The 16808-nt window shown below is 39.2% G+C and overlaps 1 protein-coding gene across 2 annotated transcripts in view; it reads right to left on the bottom strand.

Annotated features, from left to right (window-relative positions):
- Positions 1-16808, bottom strand: part of plcb3 (phospholipase C, beta 3 (phosphatidylinositol-specific)) — a 71223-nt gene that overhangs the window by 43566 nt on the left and 10849 nt on the right. For both annotated transcript variants that reach the window (XM_037530881.1, XM_037530884.1), the window contains exon 2: positions 6150-6236. In XM_037530881.1, coding sequence (XP_037386778.1) covers positions 6150-6236 — 87 coding nt within the window. The remainder of the gene's footprint in view (positions 1-6149; positions 6237-16808) is intronic.

The raw sequence follows: 16808 nt of genomic DNA, 5'->3' as shown, positions 1-16808 counted from the left end.
TGACAAAAAATGTAAAAAGTTCACGAATGACTGCAATACACAGTGATGGGTGGCCGAACATTCTTCTCATTCAGCAGTCTATGGCTGCTTGGAAATACCATACACTAAAGGAAGTACGTTTCTTGGTGGGATGTTTGTTTTATGTTGATTATTATTAATGATAACTTAAATTATTTCCTGTAAACTGTATGTTCACATGTGCGCCGCATTACACCCAAGAACACTATTCTCTATTTATCATAAAGAAGAGAATACATAGGGTAAACAGTATGCTTTGAAAACAATGACATTCTTAAATAAACAACACAATGAACAGAATAATCAATATTATAGTCCATAAAGTCCATCCAGCCTTGCTTCAGTACCAACACACTGACAAACACAAATCACAGTGCAAGTCACCCACAAATTCTGAAAATGATGTCACTGCTCCCCTCCAAACCTAAATTAAAAAATTAAAAGCAAACTTTAAACCCAACTATAACTCCAAATATGCTGCTACAGATCCAAAATCGTACATAAAAATAGCACATGGCTTTATTACAGCAGGCTATGAAAGTCATTTTTCAGTTGAGCAATTTGATATGCTATGCATGTTCAATACGCAACAAAAAAATTAACAAACAGTGAAAGGGGGACATAAGGGACTGTCAGAAACAATAACCATAATAACAGCAAAAGTCTCACTCAGATGCCAAATTAGCTTAATAAATCAAACTGAATATCATTTAAAGCTTAGGATTTACAGTTGAGATTGCATATCTATCATCGGGGATTGCATTGGGCCAATATCAGCAGTCAATTCTGGACCAGATATCAGAGTGACAAAATAATGAATCTAATTCAATCCTGTAACAAATCTAGCCTGAAATATCACATGCTAACAATTTGATCTGATGTTATGTGTTTTTTTTCTTTAATTCTTTAGTGTTGGGAGCTGCAAGGCTAACATTGCTAAACACTACAACGGAATAATCAGTTAAATCTTTTCTGTAAATACATCCCCAAAACTTTCAGCCCCTTTAAATTGCACCCAGGCCTTCAATAAGGCTGCATAAACTTGTTGATGGAGTTTAGTATGACTTACCATGAGCTATAAAGGTGAACAGAATTTCGCTGTGTAGCTGACAGCTACAGCTGACTACAGTGTGTGCCAAACTTAACTTTCCCTGCAGAATTGGACCCTTGACATGTACGCATGTCACACAGAGATATGAGATTTCTGTTATTTCTATTTTTAAAACACATACTTTCAGTTAGAAAAGTTCAATGTCAGCTAAACACAAAAGATACAATCACACGCAGGTCACAGGAAACCAGTGGTCTGAAGCGGCTGCCCAAAGCACTCAGCAAAACAAGGAATTTTTGTTCACTTTATAGTATATTTTCTGTGTTCAGTATCATTCTGCGTCCTAAACCACATCGACTGGTCTATGTGACATTAACTATCTTCATCTTCAGAACTACTGAAGATGCAAAAACAGCAAAGATTTAGGTGACTATTGACTTCTAGTAGTTGTTAGCAATATTAGCTCAAGTGCTAAACTTAAGAAATCAAATTTGAACACCAAATATATATTGGCTGCTCAACTACATCTGGTGTTGAAAAGTGTGCAAATTACATTTTCCCAAAAGATTCATTTAAAGGTAGGAGCTTAATAACTTAAACATTTAGAGCTTAGTATTTACTTGAGAAAAAAAATGTTACATTTACATTTATGGCATTTTGCTGACGCTCTCATCCAGGGCGGCTTACAACTTGATCATTTTTTTTTACACAAATACATCGCTGTTGTCGGAAGAAAATCTTGTATATCCATTCAGTGTCATTTTTCAGTTTTTGACATTATATGAAAATACCTGTTATCCTTTATATTGTATGTAAATTTCAGGATGAATAAACTAAAAGAAATGACCTAAAATAATTGAAAACAACTCTGGTTCCATTGACGTACACTAAAAGTAAAGTAAAAGTTTTCCTTCTCCTGTGAAGTTATCATTTTGAAGATACAAAGTTTTCTTACAACAACAGCAATATGACCATATCAGCATTAGCCGATACTCAAAGTTTCAATATCATTTCAGAAAAAAAGTAGTATTGCACCACCTCTAATTTACAGTATATATGACAACAAATTGCTGCTCTAGTCTCACTTGCCAGAGTGCCTCGAGTCAAACAGGACAAAATTACTTGGGAGGAGGTTTTCAACAGCATAAGGGTGTGTTTTCCTTTTAATACAAAACCTATTCTACCACAATGTGTGTGTGCACGCATGTGTGGCATTTTCACTAGTTTGGGCAGGGCACACACACACACACACACACACACACACACACACACACACACACACACACACACTCCTTATCACACATGAAAGGAGAAACACTACAAGTAGATGTGTGTGCGTGCATGAATCCAAAGAAAAGTAAAGGAAGGAAATAAAAAGGGTTAGAGGAGGACAAAAGTGGATTCGTGGAAGTGCGACTGACTTTTAACAACTTTACGGTACTTAGAAGGAGAAGTTTAAAAAAAAAGGCAGTGTGTGATAACGGCATTATTAAATATAATAATAGCTGTGTTAAATCTAAATGCGTCTGAAAGTGCGCAGTTACTGAAGAGACTAGAAGAGCTGTCCTCCTTCCTCTAAAGAGGAGGCTGGCTTCCCCTGGGCCTTTATTCCACCCACCAAACAGGGTTACTGCTTCTCCTCAGGCACAGACTGCCCTAGTATCCTAATACTGCAACACACACGTGCTCATTCTCAATGATCAACACCTGCAGCATTAAATGCTCTTGTAGAGCAAAAAACGTCTAGTCCAATCACATTCACTGGTGCCGATATATACAATACTGTGCAGAGAGCACACTTCATTTACTTATTCCAGTCAAAGCAGCCATTTGTTACCTTTTGAGAAGATTAAACTTAAGATAACTCAGTTGCAAAGGAAAGTGAAAGTTAAAAGAAAATAAGTGGAAGAAAAGACACCTTATACTTAGTTATACACTTTATAGATCAATAAAACTATCAGCATCAGATAAACAGTGCTTAAAGTTTTCATCTTTGATAGAAGAAAAAGCTTCACTCTTGCTTCAGATCTGAAGAAAATCCACAGGTGTTTGGATATCAGATGTGCAGCTGCAGATTTCTTTGAAAAACTGAAAGCAAGTCTCCTGAAACGAACGGAAGCTGTAATTAAGGCAAAGAGTGGACGCGCTAAATACTGAAAAATTATATCTTAAATTTCTGTTAAATGTGTTTATTTTCTCCTGATGCAAAATTAATAACTTGTATGTAATGGCCATTCTGGAAATGAAATAAATGAAGGGTGATCTCTGACTCTTGCAGGGCATCGTACATTAATAAAACATCAAATCGCCACAAAATATACATCAACATAGAATAGTTTCTTGCTTATAAGCACATACACTCATGCAAGCACACACAGTGAGCTCAGTATACGCATGACGAATAAATGCAGGAAACAAAGTTCCTGATACACAGCAGCCCGTATATGAACGAACCACATGCCACACATGCCTCACTGATAAGCCTGAAAAGATGAAAAGAAGAGCAGAACGAGGAAGCAAAATATCAATGGGGAGAGAAAGAGAGAAAGAGAAAGCAGGAGGGGGGATGGGCGAGAGCTTGATTTAATTTGACTGGCTGAAATTTGATTCGATTCATGAGCACTCACATGATGTGCGCTAATCAGCAGGACAGCGAAACAGATAAAGAGAGGGTGCTTGAAGAAGAGGAAAACAAGGCTGAACCAAACAGAGAAACAGAAGAAGGCAGATCAAACTGGACAGGGAGAAAGCTGGACAGGCACTTCACCTGTTAGGGCAGTGACAGAAGGTCCGACTCTGATAACTGTGTGCTTTACTTCCAACACCTCAGTAATACACTTAACAGCAACATAAAACATACTATAAAGCAGTTTATACAACAGTTTCAAAACATTCTATTTGCTCCCAGGTCCACACGGTCATGAACGCACGTCATTAAAAACCAATGCATTTGCATGTATTTGCATATTCAGCCTGCAGCAGTTTATTGCTTTATATTCACATTACAATGAGTTATGATGGACGTTCCAAACAGGGCTGCTTTTTGAACACAGCACAGGGCAGCCAATCAGAACAGAGGTCCTTTAACATGCGTCAGTCTTAAGTACTATTTGGACAGGATTACATTTACATAAGGAAGTAGGGTAGTTCAAGGCTAGGTTAGGCTATTTCAGGTTATTTCTGCAGTTTGTTTTACAAAAGTTAAAAGGCACTGGATTCTATACTGATGCAGAAGCGTGCGGTCTCTAAACCTGACTGCATCAGGAGATGCAGATGTCACTAAAATCATTGAAAAACACCAATAAGAGTTACAGTACCCTAGTAGTGGCAGTAGGGCAAAAAAAATTATACTATGGAATAATTAAGCTTACTGACAGTTTTGGTATCTACAATATACTGCCATAAGTACTCACTCACCCATCCAAATCATTGAATTCAGGTGTTCCAATCACGTCCATATACACAGGTGTATAAAACCAAGCCTAGGCCTGCAGACTGCTTCTACAAACATTTGTGAAAGAATGGGTCGTTCTCAGGAGCTCAGGGAATTCCAGCGTGGTACCATGATAGGATGCCACCTGTGCAACAAGTCCAGTCATGAAATTTCCTCGCTAATAAATATTCCACAGTCAACTGTCACTAGTATTATAACAAAATGGAAGCAATTGGGAACAACAGCAACTCAGCCACGAAGTGGTAGGCCATGTAAAATGACATTGCAGGGTCAGCAGATGCTGAGGTGTATAGTGTGCAGAGGTTGGCAACTTTCTGCAGAGTCAATCGCCACAGACCTCCACACTTCATGTGGCCTTCAGATTAGCTAAAGAACAGCATAGAGAGCTTGAATGGAATGGGTTTCCATGGCCAAGCAACTGCATCCAAGCTTTACATCACCAAGCGCAATGGAAAGCATCGAATGCAGTGGTGTAAAGCACCGCCACTGGACTCTAGAGCAGTGGAGACGTGTTCTCTGGAGTGACAAATCATGCTTCTCCGTCTGGCAATGCGACGGACGAGTCTGGGTTTGGCAGCTCCAGGAGAATGGTATTTGTCTGACTGCACCATGCCAAGTATAAAATTTGGGGAGGGGGGGTTGGGTTATGGTGTGGGGTTGTTTTTCAGGAGTTGGGCTTGGCCCCTTATTTCCAGTAAATGAATGGTCTCTTCCGGTTCCAACATGACTGCGACCCGGGGCACAGATCAAGGTACATAAAAGACATGGATGAGCGAGTTTGGTGTGGAGTCCTGACCTCAACCTGATAGAACACTTTTGGGATGAATTAGAGCGTAGACAGGCCTTCTCGTCCAACATCAGTGTCTGACCTCACAAAGGCACTTCTGCAAAATTGTTCAAAATTTCCCATAAACACACTCCTAAACCTTGTAGAAAGCCTTCCCAGAAGAGTTAAAGCTGTTATAGTTGTAAAGGGTGGGCCGACATCATATTAGACCCTATGGATTAAGAATGCGAACTCACTCAAGTTCATATATATGTGAAAGCAGACAAGCAAGTACGTTTGGCAATATAGTGCATCACAGTGAAGCGTATGCACAGGTTTTTTCCAAATAAAACTATTTTGTATGCTTCAGTAAACCTATTTTGTAGATTAACAATTATGTGTAATTCTGGCATATCCTTCACATTAAGAATCATATTTAATGACTGAAGTAAATCACACACACACACACACACACACACACACACACACATATATATATACATATACATATATACAAAGAAAGAGACAGATGAAAGATGTCAAAAGTGCATTCTAAAAATCTAGATAAAGAATTATGACCACATAAACATAAAACCATTCAAACTTCATAAGCTGACCTCAGTGGAAAAAATTAAATAAAAACGTATGATATAGGACCTTTAAGTGTCACTATTCATGAGTTACCACAGTCTTAGGAAATCCACTACTGCTCCTTCTCTTTTGCCATTTCTACTACAAAATGGACTATTAAAAAGGTCTTCAGGATTTAAGCCTTGCCTGCAAAAGGTACACAGGTATAAAACGAAAAAAAAAAAAAAAGAAAGAAAGAAAAAAAAAAAAAAAAAAAAAAAACCACCAACCATGCTAGATCCAACCGACCAGTACAAGAAGAATCCATAAGGGTCCACTTTCAGGTTGACTAGGGTGGGCTGACCACTGTTGGGCTCCTAAACAAACACACAGAGACAGATAGAGATTCTGAATTAGTACTGTAATATTATAACTGCAACAAAATTAAACATATAATAAATCTGACAGACAGCAAAACTGAGCAGTGGAAGCAAAACACTTCTGAAGTTAATTGATCATATGCTATGATAGAGTATGTATGATAGGTTCCTAAGACACATGAGTAACAGTGGATTTTGATCCAAGCTGACATAAAGCATCAGCAATAGTCTTAGAGCTGGAAAAACTAACTAACAAACAGTTTATTTTTTAATAACTGTTAATGATACAAACTCATTTCCTTATTAATTAGCTAGCAACAACATTTGACTGAGAGAAGGAATTGTAAAACTGGGAAAGGAACACCTGTGGAAATCAAGGAAGACAAAAACCCGCAAATTTTCATAGCACATTTAAGAGCACACTGACACAATTAAGAGCAACTAGCTCAGAGAATGAATATAACACTAATCTACAAACAAAAAGCAACTGGAGAAAGCCCTGGGGTCTATTTCAAAACAACAATACCTTAAGCTGTAGAAAAGATCAGCAGCCTGGAAATTTACATTTTTTATACACATCAACTAAAAAGTATTGCTAAAAAGTATTACTAAAAACTCCCTTTGGAGTCATCAGATTCGTCTGGATTACAAAGGACACTGATATTTTGTGCCATGCAATTTTTACTTTAAAAGATTGACTCTCAAATTATATTATTTTTAAGTTTATTGGTTTTACGTAAGAACATATTTTAAGATGAATAAAACAAACCAAAAATGCTGTTTGCAATGGATTGAACCTATGTAATGTGGAAGCTCCAAATTACCACAGATGAGATACTGCCCTAATGAGGACACATTTGGCCACTACCTGTAAATCATTAAAAAAAGGGGAACTAGTGAGAGGAAACTAGTGGGGGAAAAGAAGGGGACTAGTGAGAGAAGGCTCAGACAGATCTACAAATCACTTCATAGGTGCTACAGAAATCAGTGGCTGAATCTAGAGTGAAGCTGCACCCGTCAATGATGATATCAAGAGCTCAGCACACAGCTGGCTTAAATGGGAGAGTGACTAGGAAGAAGCGATTACTGAGTTAAAACATTAAAGCATAAATGGAGTTTTCCAGAAAGCATCAGAGTAGGGCTGGGCGATAAAATGGTAACGATAATCGCAATATAACTTTCTCAACAGAGCGATAAGGAAGGTTCGATAAAGTTTCGATATAATACACCATTCTCACACTTCCGTGTTCTAGCGAAAGCCCTGGTGGCGATTCTACTGCAAGGAAAGCAATACTACTCTGCTGTGGCCAGGAGAGGGCGCACTTCTGAGATTAGAGAGGGAGGGGCAACAAGTGACAAAAGGATCGAAACTTTAGCAACGGCTGAAACATAGCGTTATACATTCCCTGTTTGAGTGGAGGGACCGGCAATCTATTCTCCTGTGACCAGTGACATAACTGTACTGTCCTAAATGAACCTCTTTCTGTACTTCCTAACAAACTTCAATCACATCTGCTTTGCTCAACCAAAGCACTTAAAAGTGTTACAGCGCTCAGTCATATTTAAGTATTAGTGCATTCCCAAGCAACAAATCAAAGAAAGAAGTGGGTTCGTGCGAGTTACAGGCCTGATTTAAATGAAAGTAAACCGAGGAGCGATTGGAGAGTGGGAGAGTGCAATCTTTCCAGGCTAGCTGTTTTAGCAGCCGGCTAACTTGAAGTAGTGCTCCGTCACTCGCATAACATGGCGAATTCATGTTACTGCAGATCAAACAAGACACTAAAGCACCGCTTTTGGATTAAATATACCTAAAAAGAGGACTCTGTTTATTGCAGTTCACCCCTTAAACTACTACGATAGAAGAGAGAAATCCAGTTGTCTCTAGCTGGTGTCTGAACACTGTGATACACTCTTATATGGTAGGACTGATGGCAGAAAGGCGGTGGGATCCATCACTGATGTATCGAGCCAGCTAATGTTTGCTGTTCATACCAAGTTGATGTCGTTGAGAAACTAAACTGTTTAGTGCTGTTGTTGGCCGCTTGTTTAGCATTTGGAGCGGGATAACCGAGCGCTCGACCCCAGACACTGGGGGTCCCACTGTCCCATGACTGGTTTGTGAAACGTTCCACTTTTTGGTGTTTGTCGTGTTCTGACCATAAAGGATAGATTAAAACAGAAAAAAAAAAAAAAAAAAACAAACAAAAAAAAAAAAAACCTTCAAACTTGAAAGAAATAATGATTTAACATTTATCGCGATATGTATTGATATCAAACTACATACATTTTGTTTATCGTGATAACATTTTTGGACATATCGACCAGCTCTACATCAGATTCAAAATGTTGTATGTGGCACTGCTTATTCTTCAACAAAAACCCAACGGTGAAGTATGGGGATGGAAGCATCATGTTGTGGGAATGGATTTTCTCAGCAGGGATAGGTGATGCTGTTACAAATGGATGGTACAAAATACAGGGATATGCAGGAAGACACCTGCTGCAGTTTACGAGAAACTAAAGCTTGGGAGAAACTTCACCTCTCAGCAGGACGAAAGGGTGAAACAGTGTGAAAAACTCACAGAAACTTATTCCAATAGACTTAAGGCTGTTAAAGCTTGTAATGTTCAACATGGTGTCTGTTTACAAAGAAAGTCCTGCCCTTCAACGGAAGAAGTTTTTTAAATAAGTCAACAAATAAAACAAAAAAAAAAAAAAAAAAAAAAACACATCTATGTGTGCTATTTAAGCGAAACGCTACACATTACTTATGTTGTTCTTTTCTGATTTTGCCTGATTTTCTAATATATTTTTGAACGTTTATTTGGCCTTCACTTTGAGTTTATATCACTGTTGTCAGATCAAAACCTCGCATCTCCAAAAAGGCAACTTTACAGGACAAGGTAAAAACATACTTTACTTTTAATGCAAGTCAATGGAACCAGAATTTTTTCCAAGTAATTTTAGGTAATTTCTTTTGGTCCAGTCATCATGGAATTTACTATTTTTGTTTTGTTCCAGACAGCAGCGATATGTTTCTCTCCATTCAAAACTGAAGAAGCCTGGTATTATTGTGGAAATAAATGCCTGGGGGCATGGCCAAGATAGCTGGTGAGTGGATTATTATTATTATTATTATATACAGACTGTTGCGTGTTGACATAAAGACCTCTTTTTTGAGTTGTGTGGAGGACACTGGAGGCTACTTCCTGTTCTGTTGTTGTGACAAGCCATGTGCCTGCCATATAACTGCTCAACTGGCTAGTAGATCACTAAGCAACCTTGCTCAGGAAAAGGCCCTGTAGCTCTTCCCACCCAATCAGAAGCTGACAAACTGACTTCCTGTGGACCTCCTGCCACAGAGCCCACACGTCTGCCAGTATTAAGGGTTTGTTCTTTAGATTTTGCAATCCAAAACTGTGCAGGCATCGCCTTTGCACCGGAAACACTGCTTCCACCCTCGGAGGCTGAGTGATGATAAACTGATGAGAACAGACAAGAAGAAAGAGATATGCCTGGGATACGTTGATGGCTCTCTCAGAAAAAAAAAAAAAAAAAAAAAAAGAAAGCACAAGGCCCTCAGGGATGGTGGGATTTATAAATGAGCATAATTGCTGAAAGGTGAGGCTCTGGCGCCAAAGCCACACAGAAACCCCAAACCTTCACTTCAGTTTAATGTCCACTGCCAGAGAGAGAGAGAGAGAGAGAGAGAGAGAGAGAGAGAGAGAGAGAGAGAGAGAGAGAGAGAGAGAGAGAGAGAGAGAGAGAGAGAGAGAGAGAGAGAGAGAGAGAGAGAGAGAGAGAGAGAGAGAGCGCAGAAGAATAAGAGAAAGAGAGAGCAGAAGAATTAGAGAAAGAGAGATAGACAATGCCATGATTCAGAGAGAGTGGCTAAGGCACACAAGATTTGAAATGTTTTCCATGAAATCCGTTTGTCCATTTAAGGTGAACGCTCTGGTTTAGTGCCTTTTACAGAGCAAGGATGTCCCCAAATCAGGGAACAAGACAGCACACTTTCCTTTTGTTTGGCTTATGTCCCTCTTCTCTTTACTTTAAAATCTGTAATCAGTTCACTTCCTTTTATGGTTGTACTGTTTGATGAATCAATATCTCTTTGCTGAGGGGCAAGCTTAGGAACCAGCTGTATGAATGTTCACAGGCAGACTAAGTATTATGAATGTGTTCACTAAAAAAGGCTTACACGTTACTAAATCAAAATTGGTTCACACAACATTGTTTTTGCATTTTACATTGAGCTAAGTAGCTGCTAAATATTTGCACCTCCTAAAAGATGGTAATACCAAAGGGAACAACATTTAATCTAAACCTGGAAACAAATAACAGAATGTTTCTTGGTTACTATTCAATTTAAGCCACCTTTATGACCTTTATGCTTTTGTACAAAAAGTAGTTTTTAGTCTTGTCTCTTCCATTGAAGCATGTGACTCTCAGGTGGATCTTATCTATTCATCACTGGCTCTTATACAACCTTGTGGAATCCAGCTCGACTGCATGTTGTCATTAATGCAAAAGGGGGAGATACCAAATACTGAGAAGTTCAGAGTTTCATGTAAATATTTCAAAGATTTTACTTTTCAAACTGTTAATATAATTTATTTTTCTCCATGTAAAGCTGTCACTAGCTAAGATATGTACTGGTGGTGCAACTGAATTTGGTGAAAATTTGGTGAAAATAATTACACTATTTTCCACTATCCTTCAAGCAACTGTCTCCTGCCACGGTTTTTCACATATTCCCACCAACACAACACTGAGACAAAACCCCCATGCAATGTAGGCTATTTAGACAACAATAACAAAACAAAACAAACAAAACAAAAAAAGGCTGATGCACTGGCTGTGCGCGGGCACCTTGAACAGCTGCTGCTGGGCAGACAGCACATCGCTTGGTTTTGTTTATTTATTGCATAAATAAATCCAGGGGCGTTGACAAAATTAGAAAATCAACTGCTGAGCATTGATTACATTTATGGCTTCTTGGAAAGAAAACATTCACTAATTGCCAAAACGTGTGCATATTTTTCCTCTCTTTATTTCTCCCTCACACATAAAACACACACACACAAACAAATGTATTCAGCTGATTTGTTTGTATTTGCATAAAACACAAACATAATACTGTATTGTGGTTGTTGAATGACCTGAGCAGTGTTCACTACACAAAGGCTTTGCACAGAGGCCATCGGCATCAGACGCCTTCAGGTGCCTTCAGGTGGACCATTTCAATATGAAAGAGAGGGGGTGGGGGGTGAGTGAGGGAAAGAGACAAATAAGAGAAAATAAGCAAGAAACTGAAGAAGCAGAGGGAAGAGAGAGTAAGAGGGAAAAGGCAGTAAGAGAGCAGGAGACAGAGAGCACAAGCAGTAAAGAATGAGATACAAAGCAAGACAGAGGGAGAGAGATAAATAGAGAAAAAGAGAAATGTCTCTTTAATTTGGGGGCAGAAAGAGAAAGTGAAGAATGTAAAAAAGCAGGAAGACCAAGAAAGACAGACAGCAAGAAACAGACAGAACAGAAGAGAGAAAATGAGAGAAAAAGAGAAAGGGTGGAGATGAGAAACGAAAGTGAGAAGAAAGAAAAAGAAAGAAGGGAGAATGTGAGATAGACAGATGGAAAGGGAAAGAGAGAGGAGGAGGGAGGAAAAGAGAATAAACAAGAGAAAGAGGAGGACGGTAGCGAGAGCGAGAGAATGTGAAAGAAAGCAGGAAGACAGAAAGACAGCAAGAGAGAGAGAGCAGAAAAGAGAAAATGAGAGAGAGAAAGGGGAAAGAAAAAGAAAATTCTTATATCAAGAAAGAAAGAGAGAAAAAAGGCAGAGGAAGAATGTGAAACAGGGAGAAAGAAAAGAGACAGAGAAAGAAAGGAGGAGGGAGAGAGGAAAAGAAAATGAGTGAAAGAGGAGGGTGGGAGCAAGATGAAGAAGGAGAGAGAAAGAAAGAGGAGAAGGGGAGAGGAAGACAAAAACACAGAAACAAGGAAGAAAGGGAGAGAGAGAGAGAGAGAGAGAGAGAGAGAGAGAGAGAGAGAGAGAGAGAGAGAGAGAGAGGGGGGGGGGGGTGAGTGAAATAAGAAGACAGAAAAAGAGGAGGAGAAGAGAGAGGGGAAGGAAAAGGGAGAGTAGAAAAGGAAGAGAAGGAGGGAGCTGCCTTGACATATTGCCTCATCTTTTCATCTTCTCACAGATCAGCTCATATACTTATTACCCCCCAGTGTGGGCAAGTGTGTGCGTTAGCGGGGGGTTCCACGTTTAACCTTTAGCCCACAGCTCTCTCTCTTTCTCTCTCATTAAAGACTGTTAACGTACACAGCTGAGTAATGATCTCCATCAGACCCTCAGCACCCCCCACACTCACTGGCCTTCAGCAAATAAGCTTTAATGATCCATCTCTCCATCTCTGTCTTTACTGTCTCACACAAACTTTCATTATCTCATGTTCTACATTTGTACACATCACCGTTTGTCAATGACACTGGGGACAGCTAAGAATTCACACAAGTATAAACAAGCACTTTGGGCTTCTGACCACACATATGAACTCATGCAGATAAATACATGCACTCTCACAAGTAGTAGTGGGTGATATGGCAAACATCTGACATTACAAGACATTTCATGATCACCATATCGCTGCTGTCGGAACAAAAACATTTTTCAGTTTTTGACATCATTTAATAATGCCTGTTGCCCTTTACATTGTGTGTGAATTTCCTGACGAATCGAAATTGTGGCCCAGAACTACTTGGGGGGGGGCCTGGTTCCAATGACTTGCATTAAGAGTAAAGTGTGTTTTTTGTCTTCTCCTGTAAAGTTATCATTTTAGAGATATGAGGTTTTGTTCCAACAGCAGCAATATGCATCATGCTATTAGGTATTTCTGGGGGGTGATCAATTGGAATTGACATTTTTGGCAACAATCAAAGATATTTCTAGATATTCACCCTGAAGACTGTTTTTTGTACCATAAAAGTAACTTTAATCATTATTATTATTATTATTATTATTATTATTATGGTGATGTGTGTATGAGTCACTTATTTCACACCAATATTAATTTACTTATTCTCTTGTTGGTTGTAATACAGCACTATTTCAATAACTCACAGTTACAGCTAGCCAGGCTGAAGTACAGCCTCCACACAGAGGGGTCAGACAAAGTAAACAATGAGAGAAGCCCATACTGCCCATATAAATTCATCATCGTCCTTTTTTGGACATTTTTATACACAGAATCATCAACAATGTGCTATAGAGGTCATGTAAAAACAAGACATTTTCATTTTATTGTGTCTTCTATGTCTGGTTTGCACAACGTTGAACTGTATTGAATTAACTGTATCATCCATTCACTTTTTAGTGGTAGTTACAACTAGCCCCCCAGCCTGTTACTAATAACTCTGCCTATGGGATGTTGAAACATTTATACTCACTCTGCTTTTGGCTCAGTGTTTCACAGATGGCACTGGAAAGTCTATGTTTCACTTAAAGCAGAGATGTGTAGGTTGCTTGTATAAAAAGTACTAACGTTTGCCAAATATTTTTAAAATTGTTAAGCAAAAACAAGATTTTTTTTTTTAGATTGAGACCCACTGTCCAGTACTGACCAGACCCAATCTATGCTCCCAAAAGCACACTGAAACATAATCATCACAATAATGGCACAATAACATGACAATGCCCATCCCTACTCACAAGCTCTCTTAAACTCACTTCCCCCGCACCAAACCTGATCCAGAGATTTACTTAAAAGGTGCCGCATTATACATTATCCTTGTCCTGTAGGTATTCCTTTGAGGTCCACATAGAACAAAAGAATGGTTATGTACTAAGAATATTCATAGTACATTTTTACATGACCATTTTCCAGCTTGTTATCTCTTAATTAAACATCCTAGATTTTTTACTGTGCTGACTAAATCAACTGTTTTGACTGGCTGTCCTGTACTGTGCCTCATTAAACAACACTCAGCTTTGAACTTCAGTGAGAGGGCGGAGCTACACTGATATAGGCTGACTAGGTGGATGTACGTAAATGATTTGGTTCTTGTGACATCACAGAAACCATAAACAACAGGCTGTTTTTGCAGCATAAATTGCTGTATGTATGGACGGGGGGGGGTTAAGTAGTACATTTTAAAATTTTGAAACAATGTTTATTATGTTTCAGATATATTTAATATAAATGTTTAAACTATACTTCAAACGTTTGTCAAAAAAAACAAAAACAAAAAAAACAAATAGTTTTTCTAATGGGGCCCTGTGTGTATTAGTGTTAAATATGTGAGTATTAAAGTCTCTAGCGGGACTGTAAATAATCTGTTAAACAGGCCTTTAAGCAATCTGTCAAATAACTTGTCCTGAGACCTGATGATTCTACAGCAGAACATGACTGCAATATGTGCAATTCTCTCTCTCACACACACACACACACACACACACACACACACACACACACAATCACACGTACACAGAGACTAATGCAGAAACTATGTCAGCTATTTCAGTGGGTGAGTTTGTAGGCCTTCTGGTTCTGTTCGTATCTGGCTTGCAATATCATCATCCTGTTAAAGCCTTACATAGCATACAAACATGCACACAGACACTGCACATGCCTGACGCTACATTTTTACTAAAGAAACTTAAAGCTATAGTTTAGGCAGGACAGAACTGTTGACTTGTACAGTATCACAAGTCTCATGATCTCCTGATTAAACTCCATTTAAAAAAAACTTCCTGATTAATCGGCAAAAATGAGTTGGCAGTCTGCATGATGATAATGCATATTTTAATGCTCTCTTTTGCAGTAAGAAGCAACCTGATGGACACTCCGATTCCACTCGACTGAATTCTCAATACGGGATAAACAATTCAATATTCTCACAAAACTTTATAGTCATGTTTCTTAATTAAAATTTTGTTTAATCATGTTGTTGCACAACTTACTAATATCACTAGAGTTGTTAGGCAGGAGGAGAGCTGGTATGAAGTGCTGATTGGTACTGATCATGCACAAACTTTGGTGTATCAAACAATGCAGCTGTATTAGATGGCATAATTAACAGAATTGTTTCTGTCAATCTTAAAAGCACTGCAACAGATTCTGAGAGATAAAGAGAGGTCATTACATGATTATGTAAACAGGAATATTGACTGTTTTTAGTATTTAAACCCACAGAAACTTCCATGTGCCTTTAATGTTTTAACATGTCTGTAATATCAAAGAATGTGAATTTTGGTGACTGATATCATAACAGAAAATTTTCACCCCATGCCATCAACAGGACAGATGAGGGATGGTGGAAAGGAAATGAAAAAAAAAAAAGAAAGACTGGAGACAGAGGGAGAGACCTTTGAGCAGCCATGAAATGATTGCACTGATTTACTGCAGCCACACTGCTTCCCTGCCAAGACCTGCATGTCCCAGCGGCATAAAACAAACACACACCCATACACAAACAGCGCACGGTCTCCCTCCTGAACAACTCCACAAGACAGTCTGGGGGGAAGCAGGGGGAGGGTGCAAAGGTCAAATACACCCACATGTGAATAGGGGAAACTTAAGGCTGACATTAAAACTGGCTTTTTATTGTGAGCTGCCCTTCTGTCATTCACTCGCTCTCACCTCAGCGTTAATGTGTGGCACTGTGTTTCTATGGGTGGTGAGAAATCCACTGACACTGAAGCAAGAATGCCAACAAGAATAAAGCTGCACCACAGGGCCTCATGGAGGAGCTGTGGTACATGGCCCAAAAACAGCTTCAAAGTGTCTCCTAAAGGGCTGCACCAACCCAAAAACTGCTTCAGAAAGAGCCTCCTGGAGGAGCTGCTCCTCAAGGTGCATACACGATTTCAGAAGTCCTCCTGAATGAGTTATGGCACAGGGCCCATAAACTGTTTCAGAGGGCCTCCTGAAGGAGTTGTACCAAAGGGCCCATAAACAGCTATAAAGCCCCTCCTAATGGTCTGTGCCACAGGAACAAATAACTAATTCAGAGGGTCACCTGAAGGAGCTGCACCACAGGGCACAAAAATTGCTTCAGAGGGCCGTCTGCAGGAGCTTTACAGGGTTTGCAAAAAAATTCAGAGGGCCTAATGAAGGAGCCTAGCTACACAGCCCTGAAACTTCTTCAGATGGCCTCATCATGGAGCTGCAGTACAGGGCCCAGAAATAAGCAGCCAGGTGCATACTCTGATTCAGCAGTAAGATAAATAAGCAAGTTTGTGTAGGCACGTGTTCAAATTCAAGTGTTTGCATGTGTTTATTCGTATGTATGCGCACAGATGCTGGACTTCTATCTTCCTGCACTTTGTTACACTCATATTCTAAAATGCCTTTATTTACTGTGTTTTTTTTAAGAGTTCACCTGAGAGATCAGTTTTAATGCTGCACACAAGTCAATTTAGAAGAAAAAATTAAGCTACTGGAAGCACAGGATTTCCAGAGCTTTGGCAAAAAAGCCCTGTTAAGGTGAGATGAGGTGGCACTGAGGCTCTGTCTGTGAGTATGTAATATAACCAGCCAAAAGTCACAAACCAGCTAACACTAACAT

The sequence above is a fragment of the Pygocentrus nattereri genome, chromosome 2 (genome assembly GCF_015220715.1).
Source record: "Pygocentrus nattereri isolate fPygNat1 chromosome 2, fPygNat1.pri, whole genome shotgun sequence".
NCBI lineage: Eukaryota > Metazoa > Chordata > Actinopteri > Characiformes > Serrasalmidae > Pygocentrus > Pygocentrus nattereri.
This window is presented reverse-complemented; position numbering and strand designations above follow the sequence as displayed.